General features: G+C 35.9%; 1 protein-coding gene across 1 annotated transcript in view; it reads right to left on the minus strand.

The window, feature by feature from the left end:
- Positions 1-304: 304 nt before the first annotated feature.
- rhpn2 (rhophilin, Rho GTPase binding protein 2) overlaps positions 305-26448 on the minus strand; it is a 35826-nt gene continuing 9682 nt past the window's right edge. Inside the window, exons 3-15 of the mRNA XM_073837021.1 lie at positions 23904-24032; positions 16303-16378; positions 15770-15847; positions 15553-15677; positions 13728-13894; positions 12523-12710; positions 11119-11275; positions 10453-10572; positions 10141-10335; positions 8781-8857; positions 4963-5109; positions 4175-4333; positions 305-2354 (exon numbers count right to left, since the gene is read on the minus strand). Of these exons, the coding sequence (XP_073693122.1) occupies positions 2106-2354; positions 4175-4333; positions 4963-5109; positions 8781-8857; positions 10141-10335; positions 10453-10572; positions 11119-11275; positions 12523-12710; positions 13728-13894; positions 15553-15677; positions 15770-15847; positions 16303-16378; positions 23904-24032 (1867 nt within the window). The 3' untranslated portion in view covers positions 305-2105. The remainder of the gene's footprint in view (positions 2355-4174; positions 4334-4962; positions 5110-8780; positions 8858-10140; positions 10336-10452; positions 10573-11118; positions 11276-12522; positions 12711-13727; positions 13895-15552; positions 15678-15769; positions 15848-16302; positions 16379-23903; positions 24033-26448) is intronic.

Consider the following 26448-nt stretch of genomic DNA (forward strand, 5'->3'; position numbering starts at 1 on the left):
TTGTTGAAGAAGTCCAGAGTCAGCGGATTTGTGATGTTCTCTTAATGTTCTCCAGCTGTAGAAGATGCAGAGACATCTTCTCTATCTCTTTCACACACAGACAGACTTAACCACTGTGACGTCACTGCTGGCGTTGGTAAGCAATCCCTCTAATAACTCAACCAAAGCCACAACATAAAATTCCCCAGTCTGTGAGTGATTTAAAATCCATTAGTCCACCACACCATTTTCACTGCCCTGATTCACATGCGCACAGAGCACACAAATGATGCTTTTGCTTTCATATGAAGAGACCAACAGAGTGTGAATTTATTTCTTTATTTTAAGTTTCTCATAGTTCAAAACAATCATTATATTATAGTATTACTGCAGCTTACTTGAAATGTGTCATGATCTACATACCATGCTGCATTTACTGTCAGATTTCTGGCTAAAACACAATTTTGAAAAAGAACTATCTGCTTATTCATGCATGACCTGTATTAAGATATAACCACTTGCTTGCGTAATGTTACTTTTAACCAGAATTGGCGTGGTTTGGAAGATTACACAGTGAATAACCACAGTACCAACTTACACAAAAACAAACACAGCTTTGACCCCTCATTTTATTTAGATCAAGATTTACATATACAACAAAAGTAGGCAACAATATAAATTTCCAGACATTTCCTCAGATGTATCACACTGGTAATCTACATAAACTCTAGACACAATCAGCTTTATTATTACGATACATTTTGTAACAAAGTCAGAATTTAGAGCACTAATGCCGATTCTGTCCCGACCCTAAAGAAAAAGACTGTGAGCACCAACTTTTTCGAAGAATCATTAATATGTAACCTTGCAATGTCAACATTCTCTCAGAACAGTGTTTATCATAATTTCAAAGGTGGCACTTGCAGAAACAAAAATGGTAAAGATACATTCATTGACAATAATAAAAGTATTTACAAGCAAGGAGTGGAGATCCACAGTTAAATAAAATCAGTGTAGCCAGTGGTAAGGCATTTTAAAGGCTTCTGAGAGGCAGTGGTTTCTACAAGTAAATGAAAAGTTAAATATTGTCAGAAAGACATGAAAAAAATACACCTTGAGCTATACAATATAAAGAGAAGAACATACACCAAGTAACAGAAAGAGAGATATGTAGCCAAACACAACCCATGATTATATACACATCAGGCTACAGGTTCACAATACAAAACCTAAATACTTCCAATACTTAAAATGAATACATACGTTTATATAGATATTTTTTTTCTCTTTATTTTGCATATAAATTATTTGATTATCAAACGTGTATAAAAATCTACTTTGTAGACAGTGAAATATTCCAACACTGAAGAAGTGCTAGGTAAAACACATAGAACAAAGGTTAAATAAGAATGGAATTTGTATTTACCGCTATATTTTTTATCCTTCCTGCTTGAATTTGGCAAGAGTTATGCACAGCTATGTTTCAGTTATGCACAACCACAGAGTCCTATCATGGTATTTCCCTTCAGTGTATGCAAGTTAAACAAAATAATATTACTGTTTGTGTAGATATTCACTGTCCTCTCCTACATTTTGTTCTTCTACAGTGATTGACAGAGTTAGAGTCCCATTTCAATGACGTAAGATCACAGAACCCTGCTGTAGCGGTTTGTATGTCAGCTACAGGCTTAAAAAAGGCTACAGGTTAACCGCCTATCTATTAACCCTCACTTTTATTTGAGTTGGGTGCCTGTCTCTGCCACTAATTAGCGGAACTTTCCAATAAAGAAAAGAGAAAATTATCCTTCATCACACAATTTAACCAGTCAGTACAATAATAAAACAAACAAATAATAATACAAAATACTCTGAGCAGCTTTGTGTTTCTATCTATCGATTTGTTAAAACACGTCATTTTCACCTTTAATTTATTGGTGTTGATATTCTAGACAACCAACCTAATGAAGGAATAAAAGTATAGCTTACACCTGTGTTTATACTTTAGATTTGTGCAAAATGTACAATTTCGTCTGTAATTTCAATCTTTTTAAAAATCCCTCCTTCTTTTCTTGTAATATAGTGTCTTGTTACACCATCAGTGTATGTATACATCCAGTTTTGCGTGTTTAGTAGAGGGAACTGTCATTATATGAGTTGGGATAGGTAGGGCAGGGTCTGTTCCAGGGTCCATTGAAATCTGCATTGGGAAGACTTAGCGTGCTGCCGCTCTTTTGCTTGTTTTTGAGACCCCAGCTGAGGAATGATGGTTTTTTTGCTACCTTGCGAGACTTCGGGTTCTTATCATCATCATCGTGTGCCAGACAGATCATGGAGTAGGTCTTCGGCAGACCGCCGTATGTAGCGCTCTTGTTGGGCTGCAGAGATAGAAAAAGAAACACTTGATCAGAATTACAAACTCAACAAGCTGTGACATTTCCACACTAATGTAATTTACTTAAAGTAAATATCACGAAAATGTGACTTTTTCGGGGTTTAAGTGCTATAAACTCGTTTCTGGTGCATTTACCAACCCAGAAAATGTGAAAAAGGACAACCCAGTAATGTAGAAAGGGAATCTTATTATAATATTAACGACCCCTTAATTTAGTTTTCGCAAGCGACAACGGTGTACCAGTTTTTAGGCAATGGCAAAAGTTAGAGCAAAGCATGCTAACTTGTTCCATTGTTGGCACTATTTAAGAGTCCCAGCCTTAGCGGAGACGAAAGAGCAGTGGATTTATTGATTTATTTACTGTATATTACGCTGCTGCCACACAGATTTAATATAAACATGCGATTTATTTCCCAGCTGTTTAACTTTCACAGACATAACCAACTGTTTTTGTAACTTGTGTCTGTTTTTACCATAAATGTGCATATTTGACATATTGTGGGTTTAAGCACAATAAGACATGAACGAGAACTTAGTTTAGAACTTAGGGTTTCCTGTTTTCGTGACACAAATCTGGATGCATTATGTGAGCTGTTTTTGTTGATGTAATGAGAATGTAATCCTATTATGAGTTAATCATCAGTCTATCATGCTTTCAGTTCTACTAAGGTTTTATTTGCCTGACTAAACACAGTCTATCAACACCCCCAAATATTCACAAAAAGCAATTTCACACAGCAGACAGGGATCTTACATTCTTATCAAAAACAGCTTATGAATCCAGTCAGAAACATTAAAGAAACATTAAAGATAGAGGTCTGTTCACTAGTGAAAAGGAGTTTAGTTATAATCAGTAAGGTTGCAGGGTGTAATCGAACATATATAAAAAATGAAATGGATTTCACAGGGCCATACATTGTGAATATTGAGATGATATTAACATGCTTTTTATTTTGTGAGTAAAGACTGTGAACCAATAGTTGGGAAGATTTTATCTCATATGCTCACCAAGGCAGCATTTATCTGATGATTTATTTGATACAGTAACAAACATTTTAAAATGTAATTTATTCCTGAAATGGCAAATCTGAATTGAAACTTTATCCTTTAGAATTTGAATATTCTGATTTAGAAAAATAATCTTTATCAATGTTAAAAACTACCTTTTGTCAGGCTTCTTTAATAAATATAAAAGTTCAAAAGAACAGCATTTACCAGTTTAATGCATTCTTTCGGAATTGAAGTATTAATTTATTTTAATAAACGACAAAACAATATATTATAGTAGTGTGAGTATATCTGTTTGTAACTATATTGTTAATTTTAGTTTATCTAAATAAACCTAATAACATATCATTCTTCCGCGGGATATTAAAGAAACAGTTCACCCAAAAAGGACAATGCTGTCATTAATTACTCACCATCATGTCGATACAAACCTGCAAGACCTTTGTTTATCTTCAGAACACATATTAATATATTTGATGAAATCTGAGAGCTTTCTGGCCCTCTAAAGACAGAAACTGTACTGCCACATTTAAGGACCAAAAAAGTACCAAGAACATTGACAAAATAGTCCATGTGACATCAGTGGTTCAACCCTTGCTGTCTATGGAGGGTCAAAATGCTCTCAGATTTCATCTTAATTTGAGTTCCGAAAATGAACAAAGGATTGACTGGTTTGGAACAACAATGAGGTTGAGTAATTAATGACAGAATATTATTTTTTTGTGTGAATTATCCCTTTAAATACAATTCCTCAACCAATCAGTGAAAGGAAGACCTAGAGCCAAATGTAGATACCATTGGTTGGCTGCTGTTATCCAACATGCTGACGACTCTGATGTTGACGCCCTCCTCATCCACATCTTTTAAAAGCTTCATAACGTCACTCACTCCCATCCATTTACACTCTGTCTCACCCACAGCAACAAGGTAATCTCCTTCTTTCAGTCCCTCAGCCTGGTGATGAAGAGATAAAGAGAAAAAGAAACAAAAGACAGAAAAAGGTCAGAGAAGTAAATCACGTCCGGCAGGAGTGGCGCTTTGCCACTTCAGATATTTATGGTATGAGTTTATCGGCACGACCACACCGCTGTTACCATAGAGATCTCCTCTGAGAGGACTCGCTCATGTGCTCCAACAAAAATGAAGGGTTATTTGTGGGAGACACGCAGCTGCTCGAGACAGCTCAAGACTCATATGGTCAAAAACAGGTGCAGTGGGCGAGGATAAATGTGTGCGTTTTGTTTTCATTCAATTGCTGTGGTCAAAGATTAAATCTTCTGTCCTCAGCTTCAGAGACATTTACACATACAAGGAAGATTAATTGAAACAGGAAGTTGTTATCACTTCTGATTAATGTCATGGCAGTTATCAGTTTCTGTTTGTTCTTATTAAGACAATAGAGTTTTAATTATTTGCAATAAAAGGGAGAGAAATGTTTACACAAAGACAAAACAATTCTTCAAATTATCCTGTGTTCCACAAAGAAAAGAAAACAATACAGCTTTTGCACAACTTAAAGATGACATATTTTTGGATGAACTAATTATTAGTGTTTGTGCCTATGTCTATGCGTAAACACTCACCGCTGCGGGACAAAGAGGATCCAGTGACTGTATCTGAACTGGTGCATCTCCTTTCAGAGTGAATCCAAGGTCTCTGTCCTGCAGTCTCAGCCTGATGGTTCGTGGGGCTGACCATCTCTGCTTTGCTGAGAACACTGACAAAGGCCCCTACACAACACAAATACAACACCAAATCACTATAGCAACTCACCAAATTCAAAGGCACACAGGGTGTTTTTAACTTTAGCCTGCCACCCTGGTCGTTCTTGGCTATAAATCTGATCCTGTTCGTCATCCAAATATTTGGTTTACTGGTAGGCTGACTTCACACAGTATATGCGAATGGCTTTGCTCATATGGTGCAGAAAGTTTATTTAATATTATCATGAAAAGCGCCGCCATCTGAGGTGATGTTAAGGTTGAAGAGTTTAAGGCAGTGGTTCTCAACCACAGGGCTGGGGCCCACTAGTGAGCCATGCCAGACTTCTAGGGGGGCCAGATAAGTCTTAATATGATCTACAATTGGGTCAAAAGTTTACATACACTTTGCAGAATCTGCTAAATGTTAAGTATTTTACCAACATAAGGAGGATCATGCAAAAGTACTGACCTGAATACGATTTTACGTTCCACAAATTCTTTGGTATTTCAGCATTGTGTATTTGAACCCTTTTTCAACAATGACAGTATTATTTTGAGATCCTCCTTTTACACGGAGGACAACTGAGGGTTTCATATGCAACTATTACAAAAGGTTCAAGCACTCACTGATGCTTCAGAAGGAAACACAATGCATTAAGAGCCAGGGGGTGAAAACTTTTGGAATTTGAAGATCAAGGTGAATTTCACTTATTTTGTTTTCTGGGAAACATGCAAGTATCTTCTGTAGCTTCTGAAGGGCAGTACCAACTGAAAAAAATATATATATTTAGGCAAAATAAGAAAAATGTACACATCTTCATTCAGTTCAAAAGTTTACACCCCTTGCTCTTAATGCACTGTTTTTCCTCCTGGAGCATCAGTAAGCATTTAAACCTTCTGTAATAGTTGCATATGAGGCCCTCAGTTGTTCTCAGTGTACAAAGATGAATCTCAAAATCATACAGTCATTGTTGGAAACTCTTCAAATACACAAAAATGCTGAAAAACCAAATATTCTGTTGAACCGGAAAGACATTTCTGAAGAACAGTGGACAGTTTAACTGTTTAGTACAAACAAGGGACTCAAAAACAACTATCACTAAAAAAATGGCTAATAATGATATGTAAACATCTATTACTTGAAAAATCTTATTCAGGTCAGTACTAAATAAAAAACAACATGCATTCCCTCTTATGTTGGTAAAATAGTTAACATTTTGCAGATTCTGCAAGGTGCATGTCAACTTTTGACCTCAACTGTATATTTAGTCAACATAAGCTTAGATAAAATATTTTTGAGTTTACCTATTACAACAGAAGTACCAAAGGTACATCAGAATAGATAGAATTGCCTTTGAACGTCGTCTTAGACAAAGGGGGGCCTTAAAGTCAACAAGGTTCAGAACCACTGCTTTAAAGCATATGCAGCAAATGCTTGACCTCTGTCTCAGTAAGGCCACTCAACATGATTAAGGAGTTGCAAAGCTTGTATGTAAAACCGAACTCCCTGTGTACTACGGAAATGTAATTTCAAGTAAGGGGGTCATTTAAAGTGCCCATGGCAACTGCTATAGGATCACAGCAGTGGTTCTTTGAACTCTCTGAAGGTCACTCAGACATCTGAAGGCGGTAAAACTCAAACATACGCTTCCATAAAAACTAACCACATCATAAACTCTCCCTCCTTCACCTGAATTACCCTGCTGCCCACAGCCGGAGGGAGCGGAATATACGTCAGTGTGGTTCTCGAATGTTCCAGTTCTGTGCACCATATTTACAAATCTAAGTTTCTAGCACAGAGTCAAAATGATTCTTGTTTTTATTTGACAGAATTTACTGCAAGACTTGAAAATATAGACAAATGGGTTAATGCCATGACGCTAGGCTTTTTGTCTCAACTACTCATTAATTCAATGCATTAAGAGCCAGTATTAAAATGAATCACGCAACGCCATTTACTAATGTTTGCACACATCAAATTACTGGTATTTAACGCCCCCCAAAAAAATCATGTCTTAAAGCAGGTGATAATTTGTGCTGCTCCTCATTAGGAAATGATCTGGCTGTGTCTGTATTCTTTAATGTGCGCACTGTTAGTAAATCACACACAGAATTTTCCTCTCCCATTGGCACTTTTATGGAATTGCAAATCTGGCCCTAAAAATGTAGTCAGCACCAATTGCCTAGTGGGCATTTACGGGACGTCCCAAGTTCGGATCCTGCCGCAAGGACCTTTCTCGATCCTTCCCTCCTCTCTCACTCCCACTTTACTTCCTGTCTACTCTACACTGTATTATCATAATAAAGGCAAATGCAAAAAAATAAATATTTTAAAAAAAATTGTAGTTAAAAATATACAATGACTTAAACCTCTTTAATGAAGAGCATGTTTTAATTCTTAAATTAATAATCACTTTTATAATGAGTGGCCTTAAAAAAAAATAAAAATCTGGGTGGTACAACTGTCCTAATATCATAATGAAGAAAAAATCCTTAGTAAAACCCAATGAAAATACAAATAGAGTTTTGCAGGAATGGGTCAGAAGTTTTTGCACTTTCAGTTCTATTGTTCTGAAGCCAATACGTTTTCTCAATAGGGTTTTGGTTAAATGTCTGAAATAAGGTCTGTGGTTAACAATCTCAAGAGTTTATGTTTTATTCTATGACATAAAAACTTTAATAACCCACTTGTGATTTTTTTTAAAGCTTTTACATTTCTTAAAATGTGGTTGCTAACAAGTGGCTACAGAAGGTTGGGTATAATAAACATCATCATGCTGAACAGGAAAAGTCACCTGCTCACTAATCCACCTTTACAGCCTCATTGTGTTTATGCTCAAGCTTTGGAAAACTATTCCAAATCAAACTTTCCAACTTGTAGATTTTAAACAAAAAACAATTAAGTTTTCGGAAGGTTAGTGATGGTCATGAGACTGGTGTAGTTCTTTTAGCCTTTTACTTCTGCAGACTGCGTTTAGGCTTCAAAATTAATTTAAAAAATGTGTTCATTTGTGAAGAATGCAAGAATAAAGCATATAAAATTCTAAACATTTCTTGGTTGTTGGTTATTTTCTGCAATAATCCAAAATAAGTTTACACTCTTTACACTGTGATAAACATGCAACAATCCCATAAACTTAATTTCTCAGAGAAACTTATGTTTTTAAGAGAAATCAAGTTTACCAGAACATCTCCCCTCAACAAGCTGTTCAATAGGTATTTGTCTGAGAACAAATAGTGAAGGAATAAGTTTTGTGGCAAGTTTAAATACTTAGTGTTAGGGGTTTAAACAAACTCCTAACCTTAAGTATGAGTTAAAGTAATAGTGATGACAAGGTTGATTTGAATTTTAGAAAGTCATAGTAACAGGATGTCATACCACTTTGAAATTCATGGGTTATTGATATTAGTATTGTAAAATCAGTATAATACTCTACAGACTGACCAAGCAGATTCCCCCAAAATTCTAAATTACTAACAGTATTTTGGTTTTACTAATGAAACCTTGGATGGGTGGTGTTCTGGTCTGCTTGGCCAGTGTGTACAGGTCAATCAACATGGGTCTATTCAACAACACACATGCTCACAGAATACTTAAGTGTTACTAAGAAAATTAGAAAATTGCAAATTTGCATGAGCATTCCTGTGCTGTGAAAAGAGCCTGAAATGTCTTTGAGTTAAATTAGTAGCCCACATACCAGCCGCTGGAACAGGTCTTTGCATTTCACCTTGGTGGCAGTTGGAATCTCCATCTCAGCTTTCTTTTCTGTTTTAGCTAACAGAGGAGGAGGAAAACAGGGTTACAGGATGTTTACATTGTCAACTGAACTTACATAACCACACGGGTTCTGTTCTGAGAATCTCATTCAGACCAAATCGCACAGATTAAACAGAGATGTTTGGGCTTAAAACAAACTCACTGTTGCATATAAATTAGTTTTAAGATTTAAACAAACAAACTATAACAGAACTTTCCACATAAGGATCCAATACCATAAATCTACAATAATCCAATTACATGATTAGGCGAGACCGAACATTTGCTTATACCAGGCTTGTGCACAATTCAGAATTGGCCGCCATTCAATTCATGAGTTGGAATTTGAATTGAATTGACTCCGCCCCACAGGAAGTTGGAGTTGAAATAATGAAATAATGTGTTGAATCTCACATACAACTACATTAATTTTGTAATTTAATAGCATAATTTCATTAGACATAACTAGTCACTCCTCAACCCTGCATACATTTTGTTCCAACATATAGATAATGATCAAAATCTTAAATAAATTACTCCCTCAATGTTTGATTAGTTTTGTTCAAAATGTTATTTTCATTTCAAAGTAATCAAATAACACAATGTAATCTGTACAAATAGTTCAAACTAATATCATTTATAAAATATGTAATGAAATCATATCTGACATATATTGTAAAGCTTCATTGTTAAACACTTCACTTATGTATATGACTTTCTTTGAATTTGTATTGAATTGCAATTCTGCTTCCTTTAATTCAAATTCGAATTGTAATTCTAGATCCTGTTTTTGACATCAATTCAAATTCAAGAATTGAATTGGAATTTAGGAGTCATTCTCAATTCAATTCTGAATTGTGCACAAGCCTGGCTTATACCAGTATAAAACATGCAACTCAAATGTGCCAGGACACATCCGGATGCATTAGTGTTTAGGATACAAATGCGTTATGCTTACATGCGTTTCTGACATGCATTTGGCTTCCATTCATACTCAATGCAAATGTGAGAGACAGAAAACACAAGCTCATGCGAACTGCACTGTGTTCCAATGTTCAAGTTTCATAAACCCTGCCATCTAAATTGGTATCATGTGAAAGCATGACTCTTAGCTACATTAAAAAACACAAACTTGATTGCAGTGCTGCAGTAAAGTGTAATAGACTGCACATTTTACATTGAATTATGCTTGTAAATAAAAAGACATCTTCGAGTGCGATTGTTGCAGTGACCGTAAAAATTAGAGAAAGTTGAAAGTCTAGACTGGTGTGACTGTTAACATCAGTTAATATCTGACTTACAGATGATATCTGGTGCAAGCATGTAGTCTGTGAACTCCTCTTCCTTGTCGTTTTGTTCAAACTTGGTAAGAGAGCGTTTGAGGCCAGCTTGCAGGATGTCACTCAGGATGTCCAGTTTTTGCAGGTGTCGACAGCGAGAATGTGTGCGGATGGCCTCTTCGTGTCCCATGATGGAACGCTGCAGATGAGCTTTGCCTGAGCAAACCAACAGAAAATGTTAGTTTAGTGTGCACACATGTAATATCCCGTTTATATATCAATTACACTGTAATTCTCTGTAGCCTGACAGGTCAGCATGTAGGAGCCTCTTACCTATCTTGCGTCTCTCTTCCTTATTCTTCAGGATGTCAAGAGGAGAACGTCCGTCTGGCATGGCATCATATAATTGTGACAGAGCCTTCTCTTGCTTGTCCTCATCATCACTGGGCGTCACTACACATACAGACACATAAATCACAAACATTTAAATAATGCATTGTTTTGTTCGATAAAACAGGAAACATGCACATTCATGTAACTTTCAACTCATTCCATAGAGGCCATGTTAAATGTTACGGCATTTACACAACCCATTGTGTATTTACTTGGTCTGCTGAGTCCAAATGAACTCCTTAATAGCTAAAACTGTCTGTCACAGAGACAGAAGAGAGAGAAAGGGGATGGGGGAGTGACTTTGAATAACAAGAGGAATGTTACATAATCCCATTTGTTCTGGCACAGTCTATCAGAACACTGTCAAACACAGCCTGAGATACTAAACCATCTCTGCCTTTCTTCTGCCTCCCTTAAAAATAAAAGCTCCTCAGAATAAAAGTCCATTAAAGCACTGATACCTGAATCCTTTACTCTCCCACGGAAAGGAAACTCTATGAATAAGGTATTTCTATGAATGAGACACAAAGGTAACCTTTTAAAGGTTCCAGTAGGCTCTCAGCCAATGAGAGACGGCCAAGAGCTGTGATTGGCTGCTTGACTTACATTGGTGGTCCAGCAGAGCGGTGGAGACAAAGTAATGGGCAAGAGAGTTGTAGTGATTGGTCTTTATCTCGGACATGGTGGTCCAGAAAAAGGGCACGTTGTTCCTAATGGGAGTCTGGATCATGGACTGGTGAACTTCACTGTAGGTCTCCCCCACCTGAGAATAGAAAATAGAGAGGGGTAAATGTCACAAGCTCTCCGGACAGAGGCGTAACTGTAGGCGCTGAAACAGACCTGCATACTGATAGGATCAATAGGTCATGTATTTATATGTACAATGTCACCATAAACAAACATCCCAGGCTGAATTGCATCATAGCAAATTCTTTGATTTTGTTTAGTACATACCATATGTTTGGAATCAGAAATACTTGAACACTATTACGTGGACTTGACTACTATGTACTTACTTTTAAATTAATTATTTGACACAATGCACTTATTGTGTACATACATGTTTTACATTGTACTTATATGTAAAAAAATACCTGCATGTAATTACATCTGTGATTAATATCTGTAATTATATTTAAACATTTTTATTACACTGTTGACCCACCCCTTAAACTTTAACTCACCCTTAAACCTACTCATACCACCAAACCTTACTCTTGACCTCAAAAGCAGCAAATGCAATATGAGCACAATAAGTACATTGTACTTACTTTTTGATGCAAGTACACTACCAGTCAAAAGTTTTTGAACGGTAAGATTTTTAATGTTTTTTAAAGATGTCTCTTCTGCTCACCAAGCCTGCATTTATTTGTTTTAAAGTACAGCAAAAACAGTAAAAGTTTTAAATATTTTTACCATTTAAAATAACTGTTTTCTATTTGAATACATTTTAAAATGTAATTTATTTCTGTGATTTCAAAGCTGAATTTTAGCATCATTACTCTATATTATTCTAATATTCTGATTTGCTGCTCAAAAAACATTTTTATTATTACGTTGATAACAGCTAGATTATATAACGGAGTAGATTTTTTCAGGTTTCAAAATTTTACTGTTTTTGATGCACTTCAATCAAATAAATGCAGGCTTGGTGAGCAGAAAAGGAAAAAAAAAACATTAAAAATCTTACTGTTTAAAAACTTTTGACTGGTAGTGTACATAGTAGTTAAGGCCAACTAACATAAAGTGAGACCAGATTTCAAAATGTTTTTTAAAAAGTCTCTTATGCTCACCTTGTGAAATTTACCATTTACAATAAATTGTATTTTAATATATTTTAAAATGTAAAATGTATGTGTTGGCAATGCAGAATTCACAACATCTTTGTATTCTTTGATGAATAGAAAGGTTAAAACAAAAACATTTAAAAAAAATCTTTACAGACTATTTTGATCAATTTAATTCATCCTTGCTTAACTAATAACTGTAATATCACTGATTTTTAAGTACCTTGGCAGCCTCTTGGGCTATTCTGAGCAGGCTGAAGAACTCATTTCGGATTCCTGGAAGAGTAATCTGATCAAACAAACACTCCTGCGCCTGTGCTAGCATCAGCCGGATCAACATGCTTAGCATAGCAGGGCTCATATCATAACTGGGAGTGTGTGTAAATGTCTCCTTCAGGTAGTTCAACACACCTGCAGATAAACATATTGCGAACAAAACCAAACAGACAGAATTAGACAGAATTTAATATTAGAGCATACACCTTATTTCACATAAGAGCGGATGAGGCCATTTGTAAATTTTATGGGCCTAGCTTCCGGTCTCATCCACGTCCAGCTATTTTTAGCTGTACAAAACAGCTCGTTTTGCTGCTTGATATTGAAAATTGGTGTATCTTACCATATTATTTTAATGTATTATCTTAATTATGAACACACTGGTTTGTAGTGAAAACAGTTTTACTGTTTACTGCATGTTGTTATTCTTCTTGTTATTTCCCTATAGTGGCTATTGAACCAGAAGTTTTGCCCATAGGCTTACTTCCGCATTTAAGAATAAGGTGGATGCAAATCAGTCCCCTTATATTTGCCTTCAACAGCAGCAAAGTGAAAATTAAACAGAAATGTAAACAAAAAATTCCAGTTAATTTCTTAAGCTTCCCTACATTATTTGGCTCATGTAAAACGCACTGTCATTTCCTCCTTTTAATGCTTTTGCAAACACATCTTAGAGATAAAAAAAGACTTGTAGGACAATGTGTCAATCAATCTTTGTCATAACAAAAGAAGAAAGAGCGATCATATTCGGTTCTTCTTTCCGGTGGGGATATACAAAATACTCTATGTGACGAAACACAGAGGGGCTGGCTGTTTTGATAGCTTAAGAAAGCCAGCCAAATCGCTCTTTATACTGCTGTTATTTTAAGGAGGTTAAAAACTGACACAAGCCACTGAGTTCCCATGAGCCTTAGACAGATCTGCTGTTGAGAGGAAAGAATTGCATCATGTTCACTCCACCTTCAAACACAACCAGAGCCCGAATATACACGTTCTCATGAGGCCGGAGTTCATCCACAGTTCATCACAGCCAATTTTGAATACTTTCCTTACCTTCTTGCAAACTTATCTGCATCTGTACAACATTACTGACATTCCAAACAAGTTATGTGCACCTTCACAGGTCAAGTGCATCTACTTAAAACCTCTCACCTGCAGATTTCTGGAAGGCAGCAACGGCGTCTTCAAGTCCAGCTTGTGTCTGTCTGTCAGCACGTGCTCCAATCTGGGAGTACAGAGCTGCCATGTTAAAGAGTATGCTGGCTTTCTCCAGAGAGATGTTCTGCTGACACACAGGCACACCGGTGAAAGAGTCATACCTGCGTAGGCACAAAAAAAAAAATGTTAAAACTCACGTCAACAAAAAGTTAGCTTTATAAGTAATTCATTTACTTCTCTCTGTTGTGTTTAGTTTTTTATTATGGCTTTTGTTCTTTATTATATCCTCACCTGTTATATCCCTTTGTCTTTAGGGTATAAATGAATAAAAAAACTGATGTATAAACATAAAAACAATGGCAGCCTGACAGCCCAGTTGCCTCTGAATGAGTTGTGATGTTTACAGCTGATACAGTGGTGTATAATGTCATTACAAGCATGTGTGACCCTGGACCACGAAACCAGTCATAAAGGGTAAACTTTTTGAAATTGAGATTTATACATAAGTCTTCCATTGATGTATGGTTTGTTAGGATTGGACAATATTTTGAGATACAACTACTTGAAAATCTGGAATCTGGAATCTGAGGGTGCAAAAAAACCTAAATACTGAGAAAATCGCCTTTAAAGTTGTCCAAATGAAGTTCTTAGCAATGCATATTACTAATCAAAAATTAAGTTTTGATATATTTATGGTAACAAATTTGCAAACTATTTTCATGGAACATGATCTTTACTTAATATCCTACTGATTTTTGGCATAAAAGAAAAATCAATCATTTTGACCCATACAATGTATTTTTGGCTATTGCTACAAATATACCTGTGCGACTTAAAGGAGTAGTTCACTTCCAGAACAAAAATTTACAGATAATGTACTTACCCCCTTTTCATCCAGGATGTTCATGTCTTTCTTTCTTCAGTCGTAAAAAATGTTTTTTGAGGAAAACATTTCAGGATTTCACTCCACATAGTGGACTTCTATGGTGCCCCCTAGTTTGAACTTCCAAAATGCAGTTTAAGTGCAGCTTTAAAGGGCTCTAAATGATCCCAGCTGAAGAAGAAGGTTCTTATCTAGTGGAACGATTGGTTATTTTCTAAAAAATGTACAATTTATATACTTTTTAACTTTGTATGCTCTTTTTGTATAGTACTGCGTGTACTCTGTGTATTCCGGCTCATGACAGTTAGGGTATGTCGAAAAGCCATCTCATTTTCTCCTCCAACTTCAAAATAGTCCTACATAGTGGTTTTAACTTTTTTTTGTAAAGGGCATTTGACCTTCTTTCCATGTTTACTTTGTAAACACTGGATCTGTACTTCTGCAGCAAATGTAGAATGATTTTCAAGTTGGAGGAGAAAATGAGATGGGAGCTTTCGACATACCCTAACTGTCATGAACCGGAATACACAGAGTTCGCACAGAGCTAGACAAGACAAACGTTTGAGGTTAAAAAGTATATAACTTGTAAAAAAAAATTTTTTAGAAAATAACTGATTGTTCCGCTAGATAAGACCCTTCTTCCTCGACTGGGATCATTTAGAGCCCTTTGAAGATGCATTGAAACTGCATTTTGGAAGTTCAAATTCAGGGGCACCATAGAAGTCCATTATATGGAGAGAAATCCTGAAATGTTTTCCCTTAAAAAAAACTATTTCTTTATGACTGAATAAAGAAAGACATGAACATCTTGAATGACCAGGGGAGTACAGACACATTACCTGTACATTTTTGTTCTGGAAGTGAACTACTCCTTTAAGACTGGTTTTGTTGTCAAGGTTCACATATTACCGCTGCTATGGGTGAGATGCAACCTACCATGTGAAGAAAATGCCAATCTGGCGTGTAGGGGAGAAGAATCGAGTCTCTAAGAAGGAAAGTTGACTGAAGTAGTTTGCAAGCAAATCTACACCGGAAGAATTACGACTGGGGGTCCGACAAGCCTGAAACACATTCAAAATCAGTCAGAAACTTCAATAAGTAAGGTCTCACTTGTGTATCTTAACCTGCCTACCATAAGTTTGTCACATCATACCTGTCTCTGGTCCATCAGGTCATCAATCTCATCCTGAAAGTTTGAGCCATCTTCACTATAGTGTTCCAGGATGAAGTCCTGTTAAACAAAACGCACATTCATTCACTCTCTATGTCAAAACAAACACAAAAAGGCCACACAGTCACATATTCACAGGGCCTGTTCTCCTTGCTAAACTTGTCTGCAGTGAGAAAACAGACATCACAATGACACAGTGTCATAGATTTACCATGACTATGTCATTAGAGTTCGACTAAATTACAGGTTGGAAGCATACCAAAACCCATCTGATTGATCCTCGTCTCTCAACAAACATTTCAACACCCACTTATTTATAAGATAATAAGGGTCGAGCATCAAACATCAATGTTAGAGTTTCAAAACCACAATTAAAGTTTTATAGAATCTTCGGCTTCCTTGTTTATTATGCTGTGACCTACTTTCGATTTTAGCTTAGAGACTCACGAAAGCCACCTGACTGAAGGCTTGATAACTGAAATAAACATTGGGGGGGTGCTGTGCAAGAAACTGACCTTGAGAGCAACTGAGAAATCCACATCCTTTGTCTCCTTCAGACCAAGAGGGATGAGTGGGATGCTGGATGTCTCTCTGCGATTGAGGAAAAATACAGATTAGAAATTACATTTAGAAAAAGCAGAATGAGAATACTTTCAGTAAGGAAGAGTAAGACTTAATTTCTTAGGCCAGTGATTCAGCGAGGCCAGACTTCCTACTCTCTGTGTGACTCAGAACTGAGATATGCTAGGGAATAGGCAAAGTCAAGTGAACGTGACCCCTGTCACCCATTACTAATACTACAACAATTCTGTGCCAGTTTCAATTATCTTCAAGACTGAATCAGCTGCTACCGGATTGTTTTCCATCACAAGCCTATTGACCTAGTTACATTATATAAAAATACTGATTATTAAAAAAAACTATGACACACTTTTAAGTATGTGATCAGACTGCATACTAGGGCTGCACGATTTGGAGAAAAAATCTAATTGCGATTTTTCTGATCAAAATTGCGATTTGCGATTTAAAATGCGATTTACTACTATTTCATAAAAGAGCTACAGGTTTTATATGGTGGTTTTAACAGAACCAAAGAAAGACCAAGCATAATCACAAAGTATGCTACACTGTTCTACTGTTTATTTAAAACCTCTTAAACATTGTTGCCTTTTTTAAAATAAAGTTGTCAGTTATCATGACAAATTAAGAAAATAACTACAGTATCTTAAATAAAATTAAATTAACAATTAAAATTATATAATAAAATATTATTAAAATCTTAAACTTTTAGGAATCCAAACACACTGTAAACAATTTTACATCAGTAAAACACTGATGATAACCTACATTAAGAGACACTTTGTTGGGAAGTTGAGCCGCTGCTCCCGCTCATCTTTTCCAAATGGCGTTAAAGTTATTTGCTCAGTACATGCAGTAGAGACCTGCACTCCTACGGGAGTATAGCGGGACCCGAGGCAACCGACTGCGGCGCGGGACAAAACTTGGTGGACGAGTGCGGCTGTTCGGGACGCGGGAAAATAAAATTATTCGCGGGATCCCCGCAAAATAGAAATATCTAAAAAGCAAAATATTGTTATTCATCTATTGCACAAAAGCAGCAAGAACAACTAGTATACAACTTACAGCTATTATCAGTAAGCACAAGGATAGGCAGTCAGGTGTTTAAGTTAGAATCCACTCACTGCTCAAACATTCTTGCACAGTGCTGAATATTGCGTGCTCGCGAATTAAAACACACGAAGTGTAGACATTGTGAAAGATTCATCGTTTGTGTTAGAGCTTTATGAGATCGCAAATGAACTGAGATGTCAACTTTAGCTTTGTCTGCTTGCATTCTGCTCTGGATACACACAGTAGCTCATGCTTGCTCTTAATTCTGTTAAGAATAACAGTGGTTTGTGAATGTTGATGCTTAGCCTATATAACAAATATTTTATCGGGGACGTTTATGCTGGGGTTTTGTGAAACTTACGAGATGTTACAAAACTGTTTCATGTAAATTCAATTGATGTACTGAAAAAAAACTATATAGGTTACTTTTATGCGGGCAGGAGCGGGACAAAACATGAATGTCGAGGTAGGAACGGACCGAGATCAACATATTTCTGCGGAGGCGGGACTGAAAAATACGTCCCGTGCATGTCTCTACATGCAGTGTTAAAATGCCCCCTATTGGTTAAACTCTGCATCAAACGTAATATAAGCATGAAGACGTAATATGCACTTGAAGTGACCTGTCAAAAACGACTTATATGCTTGTTACCACATTTGATAATAAATCGAAATAATCGCAGCTCTTGCGATTTGAAAATCGCACCCTTTCAAATCGCGATTTCGGTTTAAAAACGATTAATCGTGCAGCCCTACTGCATACACAATATTTTATGTTTGTGTAGTCATTGCATTAACTACAATGCTTGCACTGGTGGGGCATTAGCTTAGAGCAGTCTGAGAAAAGACAGATGAGAGAACACATGAGTGTGAGCTGATGAGAGGCAGTCCTGGTCTGTCCTGACTGAGTCTAGATGACAGATAACAGTCCCAGTGTGGGTTGGGGAAATATTTGTGAGAAATATTACTGGATCAGAGGAAATGACAGAGGAAATTTAATTCATGCTTCAAGGAGATAATAAACAAAATCCTCTAACAAAAACAAAACTAACAAAACCAACAGAGCAGAAAGAATATGAATACGTATTGGTTAATGCATTCGGTATGGTGAACTATGATCACTAATTAAACTTACAGCATTTATTAATCTAGATTAATCTTAATTCCTAATATACAATACCATTCAAAGTTTAGGATCAGTAAGAAATAAAAAAATCAACAAAACAAAAAAACAATGTATTGCAGTTTCCATTAAAAAAAAGCAGCACAACTGTTTAACACAGCATATTAGAATGATTTCTGAAAGATCATGTGACACTGAAGCAACTGCTGCTGGAAATTTAGCTCACAGGAATAAATTACATTATAAAATATATTCAAACAGAAAACAATTATTTTAAATGATATATTTTAATCAATTAAGTGCAGACTTCTTTAAGAAACATTAAAAATCTTACTGATCCAAACTTTTGCACAGCAGTGTATATCGCCCATTTTTAGTTCATGATAACACATTGATGTTAACAAACTGAACCTTGTTGTAAAGTGTAACTAAGTGATTAACAACCACACAAAGGGAAGGTTACGTGAATGTCAGCGTTCAAATTCTGGGACAGATTCTACAGGTCTACATAGAAGATCTTATTCTCTAGGAGTTTGAAACCAACTTTGTTTTAACTGTGAGTAACAATAACATTTCCATGTTCTGAGTATAGCATTGAATCACTCATCATGTCATGTTGACAGCCGCCATGTTCTACACTATGTATTGGGAACTTTAAGAATGCAAACCAAACAGGTTGCAAAGAACATCATTCACTGCAATGAGACAGAGAACAGAAGACAGGTATTGTTCCCGTCCACTCTTCAGGCCATGAGAAAGAAGTTTGAGTTTCAAAAACAGACAGAAAGGGACAGGGTGGGTGCAGGGGCTTGAAAGAAATGAAAGAATGCAGTTCTGTCCTTTTACTGACACACACACACACACACGCGCGCAGAGTAAGCTGGCAGCCAGGTGCAATGGAGAATGCCACATTGTGTGCAGCTACAGGAAGACCTTGTCCTGTTCGGATTTCTGTTCATGAAACACAGGTGACAAAACCGCACCAATGGGAATATTCCTTTTCTCACACCAAATCATACATAGGAGGTGATAGGCTTTGTTTGTTTAACAAGATAAATAAGAGAGGTTTGTAGAAGTTGAAGAAACAAATTTGCAGTGCAGAGAAAGTGAGACAACGCTGGGTGGTATGCACAAGCCCTTCAAAGTCAAAGAGCACAACCACAAAAACACAAAACTGAAACACCTACTGCTTTTTTAGTACTATTAGTACTATTTCATAATAATAATAATAATAATAATAAAAATAATAATAATAATAATAGTCATAAAAAGTACAAAACAAAACTAATGGAAGTGTTGGAATCATGAAGGGAGCAAAAACCAAACAATCAAAACTTATCTAAAAAGGTATGTAACAAAACATGTTCAGGTCAAAATGTCAAATCAAATTTTTGGTCCCAAATTTGTAATCAATTTTTCTGGTAGTCCATTGTATGAAGAATTTTTGGTTAAAATATGCAAGTTTACTTCATTTTGCTATCCTCACTTACATAAATAAAATATAGTGCCCTGCATCCACTAGTAAAAAATATCAAATTATATCTGGTCTCTAATATTTTTAGTTGGACTGTATATGTGACCAAATAAAACCAGCCATAAGTCACACAGATTTATTTGTTGCAATAGCCAACAATACATTGTATGGGTCAAAATTATCTATTTTTTATGGGAAAAATCATTATTATATAAAGTAAAGATCATGTTCCATTAAGGTATTTTTAAAATTCCCTACCATAAATATAGCAAAACTTATTTTTTGATTAGTAACATGCATTGCTAAGAACTTATTTTGTACAACTTTAAAGGCGATTTTCTCAATATTGGATAGGTCACCCAAAAATTAAAATGAGAGGTCTTTCTAAAATCCTTTGTGTTTTTTGTCCATGTGCTGTTTTGTACCCCATTGACTTTCATTACATGGTGATTTACTTTGTAATTATTTGTAAAAAAATTACTAGCAATTTCTGAGTTAAAATTGTTTAAAAAGAAAGGGCAAGTGACACACTGAACATGAAATTTTGAGGTAGAAATACTAAAATAGTATTTTCTGGTAAAACATACTCCAATAATCCAAATAATTTTTATTCATCTTTGATTTTTTATAGGCGTATGAACAAAAAAAAAAAAGTTAAAACACTGGAATGACATGAAGGTGAGTAAATGAAGACAAATTTCTTTTTGGGCGAACTATCCTTTTAAGCCATAAAATATTTTTACCGCCAAAGTGTGGAGGGGGGGGGGGGGGGGGGGTTAGTGATTGTCTCTCATGTTTACAGCTTGTAATTATAGATGTAGGTCAGGGGTTCAGAATCAGGTGCAAATGTCTGCAGGAGGTTTTTTTGGTTTACTATGAACCCTCCAGCAACAAGGGATAAATACTCTTTCATTACTGCTTGGCCCAGAGGAACAAACCAGAGGCTGTAAGCATGTTATGAAGCTATGCTATTATGCTGATGCAAAACTAGGCCAGCACGACTTGGTTATGCAGGGTGTTAACTGAAAATATGGCTGAGCTTTCTTAGAGCGGAGAAAGACGGCCGTTCTCATGCAGACAGTGAAGTATGCCAAAGACACTCAAGGGTGCATACGTGCAAACACACTCACTCTCAGTGGTCTGAGTGGCAAAAGAGGGCTTAGAGAGGATTTAAAGAGGACAAGAATCTAACAGTAACCAAGGAAACACACTCAAGGTCCACGAACTAAACACAACATATACACAGTGTGACGGTCACAAAGCATGACTGCAGCACCATTATTGAATCCTTTCATTTTGGCTGGAGGGTTTGTGCCTCTAAAGAATGAATCACTTGAACATCCTTGAATATAGACGACATGTATTTCTCTCTCCATTGCTCTACTGACAGAAGAGAATTTGCTGGCAGCAAGAAACACAAAATTAAAAGGAAAACACTCTTCTGACACGTGAGGGGGATGCATGTGGCATGTTTGTGTGAAAGGTGGATGAGCTTGAGAACAGAATTATCAACCTGTCAAACCACCTCTGCATAAACCTGTCTGACCAGATACGTGAAAAGGAGTCATTTCTATTACGAATTAATGTAGAAAGAAACTCAAAAAGATGAATTGACTGATTGACCAATGAGCTCGCAGCTCATTTCTTGTCTTTCAAACTTTAAATTAGTTCACCCAAAAATTACAATTAGCCCATGATTTACTCACCCTCAAGGCATCCTAGGTGTATATGGCTTTCTTTTTCAAATGAATCCAGTCGGAGTTACATAAATTATCCTGGCTCTTCCAGGCTTTATAATGGCAGTGGGCAGGTGTTTCTCTTTAACATTCCAAAAAAGTGCATACATCCATGATAAAAAGTGCTTCAAACGGCTCCAGGGGATGAATAAAGACCTCCTGTAGTGAATTGATGTGTTTGTGTAGAAAAAATATCCATATTTAAAACATAGTAATCACTTTTCTCTAGCTTGCACTAACTTTTATAAACAGAAGCCGTTCTGGACAGATGTAAGATGTATGCATTGCACATGCGCTGCTGAGAAGTGACAAAAGCAAGTGCAGAGGAGAGCGCAAAACAAAACAACGGTCACAAATTAGAAGTACAAAAGGAGGATTTGTATTAAAAAAAAAAATAATAATAATAAAAAGTCGACATAAGTCAAGAGGAGACTGGTTTTCCTTTGCTTAGGTAAAGAAAGTTTCCTTCTTTTGCTCCTGTAAACAAACTTTGTTTTTTGCGAGATCAGGGACGCATGCGCTACGCATATGTCCAACGTCATCAGCCCAGAACATCTTTCACGTATTATGTTGATTATGACGTTTTAAATATGGATATTTTTCTTACAAAAACACATTGATTCAGTAAAGGGGGCTTTTATTCACCCCTTGGAGCCGGGTGGAGCACATTTTTTCATTACTGCTGTAATAAAGCTTGGAAGAGCAAGGATACATTTTTAAATGTAACAGATTGGATTCGTCTGAAAGAAGAAAATCATATACACTTAGGATGCCTTGAGGGTGAGTAAATCATAGGCTAATTTTGATTTTTGGGTGAATAATCCATTTAAGAAGTGGGCTGATCAGTGTTTTTAATGAAGGAAATAATCAGTAATAAGGTTAGAGGAGAATGTCATACATAAATCAAAATCAAAGCAGTCTGTTTCGAGTGTGATATTATCAATATACAATTGGAATATAAGTGAGCCATCAAGCTGACTAAAGTAAGGGACTTCTAGCAAGACAGCAATCATTTAATGCTTTGAAAAAAATCCATTCGGCTGACAGGAATTCAAAATCTTCATGAAATAGAAATCATTTCACAATTCCCTGTTGTGACAAGACTTGATTTTGTCCATCAGGAATTGATTGGATTAGATAAATATTTTTGAATTTAAAAGATCATGATGGTAGATTAATTTAAAAAAAAAAACATTAATTATAATTATGTGCATTGTTAAATAATCTATAACAATCACAGCAGCACTGCATGAAATAAAAAAATGATTTCATTGTGACGCATACAAAATTAACACTATAAGATTATTAACCATTTAAAAGTATTCATTTCATCTTTGAGTGTACAAATTATGGATGTCATTAGGTTACAAGTAATGACACAGTTTACATAATGATTTGAACAGCTTTTAATATTGTCACTGTTGTCCTTCAGTTTACTCAAAATAGGGAAAGATTTCTCAAACTCAAAGGTCTTATGACTAAAAAGTCTTTCTGAGGTATGCATCACAGGAAATGTATGTGCAGGCCTACGTGGAATTTGTAGCTACAGAAATTCCAAATAAGCTTAGCTGATTTCCGCAAAATTCAAACACCGATCATTCACAAAATTCTACACATCCCATGGCTCTTCTGTGTCTTGTTATGAAATATTTTGTCAGTTCTGACTATGCTTTTAACTACCAATAATCATTGTAGTTCTCTCAGTTCTGTTTAACACTTATTAAACATATTGAAATACATTTCACATAATTTCACGTAAAAAAGGTCAAACCTTTCTGATTCCATCTGTTACATGTAATGTCATGATTTATTTCAGAGAGTCCAGAAGCTGTAATTCGAAAGTAAACATAACTTTTACGAGTCATGTTTCTCCTTTGTTGAATACCTAACACATCCCTCACTGATGAAAGCATCATTCCACATAATTTGCACAGTACAGGGCAGTGAACAGAGAGCAGGGAGTTTGTATCATTTATATCATTTTGTACACACCCCTTACATTACCGTCATACATCAGGGAGGCTCTATGTGTCCAGATGAACTGTAGGAGTAGTAACTGTGCATTCTGTCTCTAAAATGGATCTCAATCTGCCTTGAGTATGTTCTCACTGTATCTTTCTTCATCTTAATCAGTGCTGTGTTTGTACTTACTGTACGTTCTGATAAACTTCCACAGAGCTGTTGAGTCCTTCCAGCTGCTCCATAAGAAGCTGCAGATCTGAGTTGACATAACTCAACTCCAGCACCACCTGCTCCCGAACCTTATTATTGGACGTCGCCCTTGAGAGAGAGAGAGAGAGAAATAGAGATGATAAGCAAAGGTCACATGCAACTCAGTTCACAACACAGGACAAGTGGCATAATTTTAAACAGTTTGAAATGTCCTGCTAGTTAAAAAACTACAGTGCGGAATGGAGAGGCTGTTATTTTGTGTGCTTCCAAGCACATGATGGAAATAAGTGGTGAGTGGACAGTATACAGACACATTTGTCAAAGACTTTAGAATTCAACTGCACGGTCTTGATAAAACACACACTACATATAAAAAAGAATTACGCCTAGCTACTGTCATTAAAATACAAAACCTCATAGAGACACAGAGTAAGAATTGCATAGCAACCCTATTTTATCTGTGCATGCTATTCTAAACTGCAGTCAATAGGAGGAAGCGATGTGAAGGTGAGCAGGTCAGGTTGAACCTAAGACTTTTGACCTATTATTCCAACAGGCAACATCACACTTGTGTCAAACTGTCAATCACTGTTATCTATTTTAGTCACATACCTTGTGGTTCTTAAACATACTCACCTGAGGGAAAAAAAGACTACCAAGAATCCTTCATATAATAACATACATAGGGCCCTATGATTTCCACGATGCAGAAAACGCATAATCCAGTCATAAAAATGCAATTTACTGTATAACGCAGAATGTCACAGAATTTGCCCATTATTGCATGGATACATCAAAAGTAGGTCAGTACACTTATGAAAATATGAATATTAAGCCACAAAAATACCATTTAAATATAAATCCTGCAATTTTGTCCTGTCGCTGTGTGAATGAATGGCGCTGATGTGTTTCGTTTACTACACACATACTGAAGACTTTGTGACACTTGCAGTGTTATGAGCATCTGCCGCCTCAATATAAGAGTACATAAACACATAATCTTTAGAACAGCTCAATTCATGAGAATTTAACCGTTTATTTTGAGTAAAACTATCATATCATTTACAAGCAGATAGTTCAGTTTAACTTAAAGAAACTGTGACAGAAATGTATTTATAGTAATACAACTCCCAAAAAACTATTATAAAACATTATTTTTAGAGGAATATTTACCAGATACATTATTTGTGACCCTGGACCACAAAACCAGTCTTATGTAGCACGGTTGTATTTGTAGTAATAGCCAAAAATACATTGGACGGGCTAAAATAATATTTAATGCCAAAAATCTTTAGGATATTAAGTAAAGATCATTCCATTAAGATATTTTGTAAGTTTCCTACTGTAAATATATCAAAGCTTAATTTTTGATAAGTAATATGCACTGTTAAGAACTTCATTTGGACAACTTTAGAGTTTTTTTTTTCTAGTATTTTGACTGTTTGTTTTTTTTTTTTTTTTGCACGCTCAGATTCCAGATAGTTGTATCTCGGCCAAATATCGTCCTATCCTAACAAACCAAACATCAATGGAAAGCTCAGCTTTTTTAAATAGAAAAAATGGAATTTGGAAAAATAAAATGATTTTCAAAAAAAAAAAAATCTATATTTATTACTAAATTTTTTTATTATTAATTTTATTTGTATAGTGCTGTAATAGCTTAAAACAAAAAAATCTGCTCAAAATGCTTTACAATGAAAAAGCACTACAAAAAGGTCTTTACACAAAACCAGATAAAATATTATACTTAAATGTAACAAGCTTGGGGATGACCCACTTGATGATAATAAAAGTTGATGGAGTGCAAACAAAAAGGTGAAATTAAAATTAATTTATTAAGAAGTAAGAAACGTATTATATTGTAAATATTGTTAATATTATTATGTTCAAAGTGAAAAAAAAATGATATTAGAAGTTTAAAAAAAGCTGTAAAATAATTTAAAGATACAGTGGAATATTTCTGACTCCTTTTGTTACAAGTAATAACATGATTTATTTCAGCGAATCCAGATGCCTATGACATAACGCCGATCAGGATGTTCTTAATGTTAAAGTAAATATAACTTTAATGAGTCATGTTTGTTTTTTGTTAATTACCTATGACTAATGGAAACATGCGGAAACATCACCCGAAAGTGAAAGATTCCTTCAACCTCTCTCACCTACATTTTCAATTATAATACATTAGTTTCAACAGCAGAAGGGGTCAGAAAATCTTTTAAGACCTCATGAGGTGTATACATTATTATTCTTTACACCAACTTAAAGTCACGTTGGCAGGGCGGGACCCCACAAAAATCAGCACTCAGTGAAACCGGTTGGGCCGGTGAGCTCACTCAAACAAACACACAAGAATGTGGACTACAGGCTCTTAGATCTGAGAGAAAGACAGACAGACGGAGAGAGAGAGAGAAACATTATGGAAGGCATGTGGGGGGGTTAATAAAAGCAGACAACTTCCTTACAATTGATCTATTATGTGGCTGTCCTTTCTCCCCTGGACCACAAACCTCTGAGAGCCATG

Source organism: Garra rufa, chromosome 3 (genome assembly GCF_049309525.1).
Source record: "Garra rufa chromosome 3, GarRuf1.0, whole genome shotgun sequence".
In the NCBI taxonomy this organism is placed as follows: Eukaryota; Metazoa; Chordata; class Actinopteri; order Cypriniformes; family Cyprinidae; genus Garra; species Garra rufa.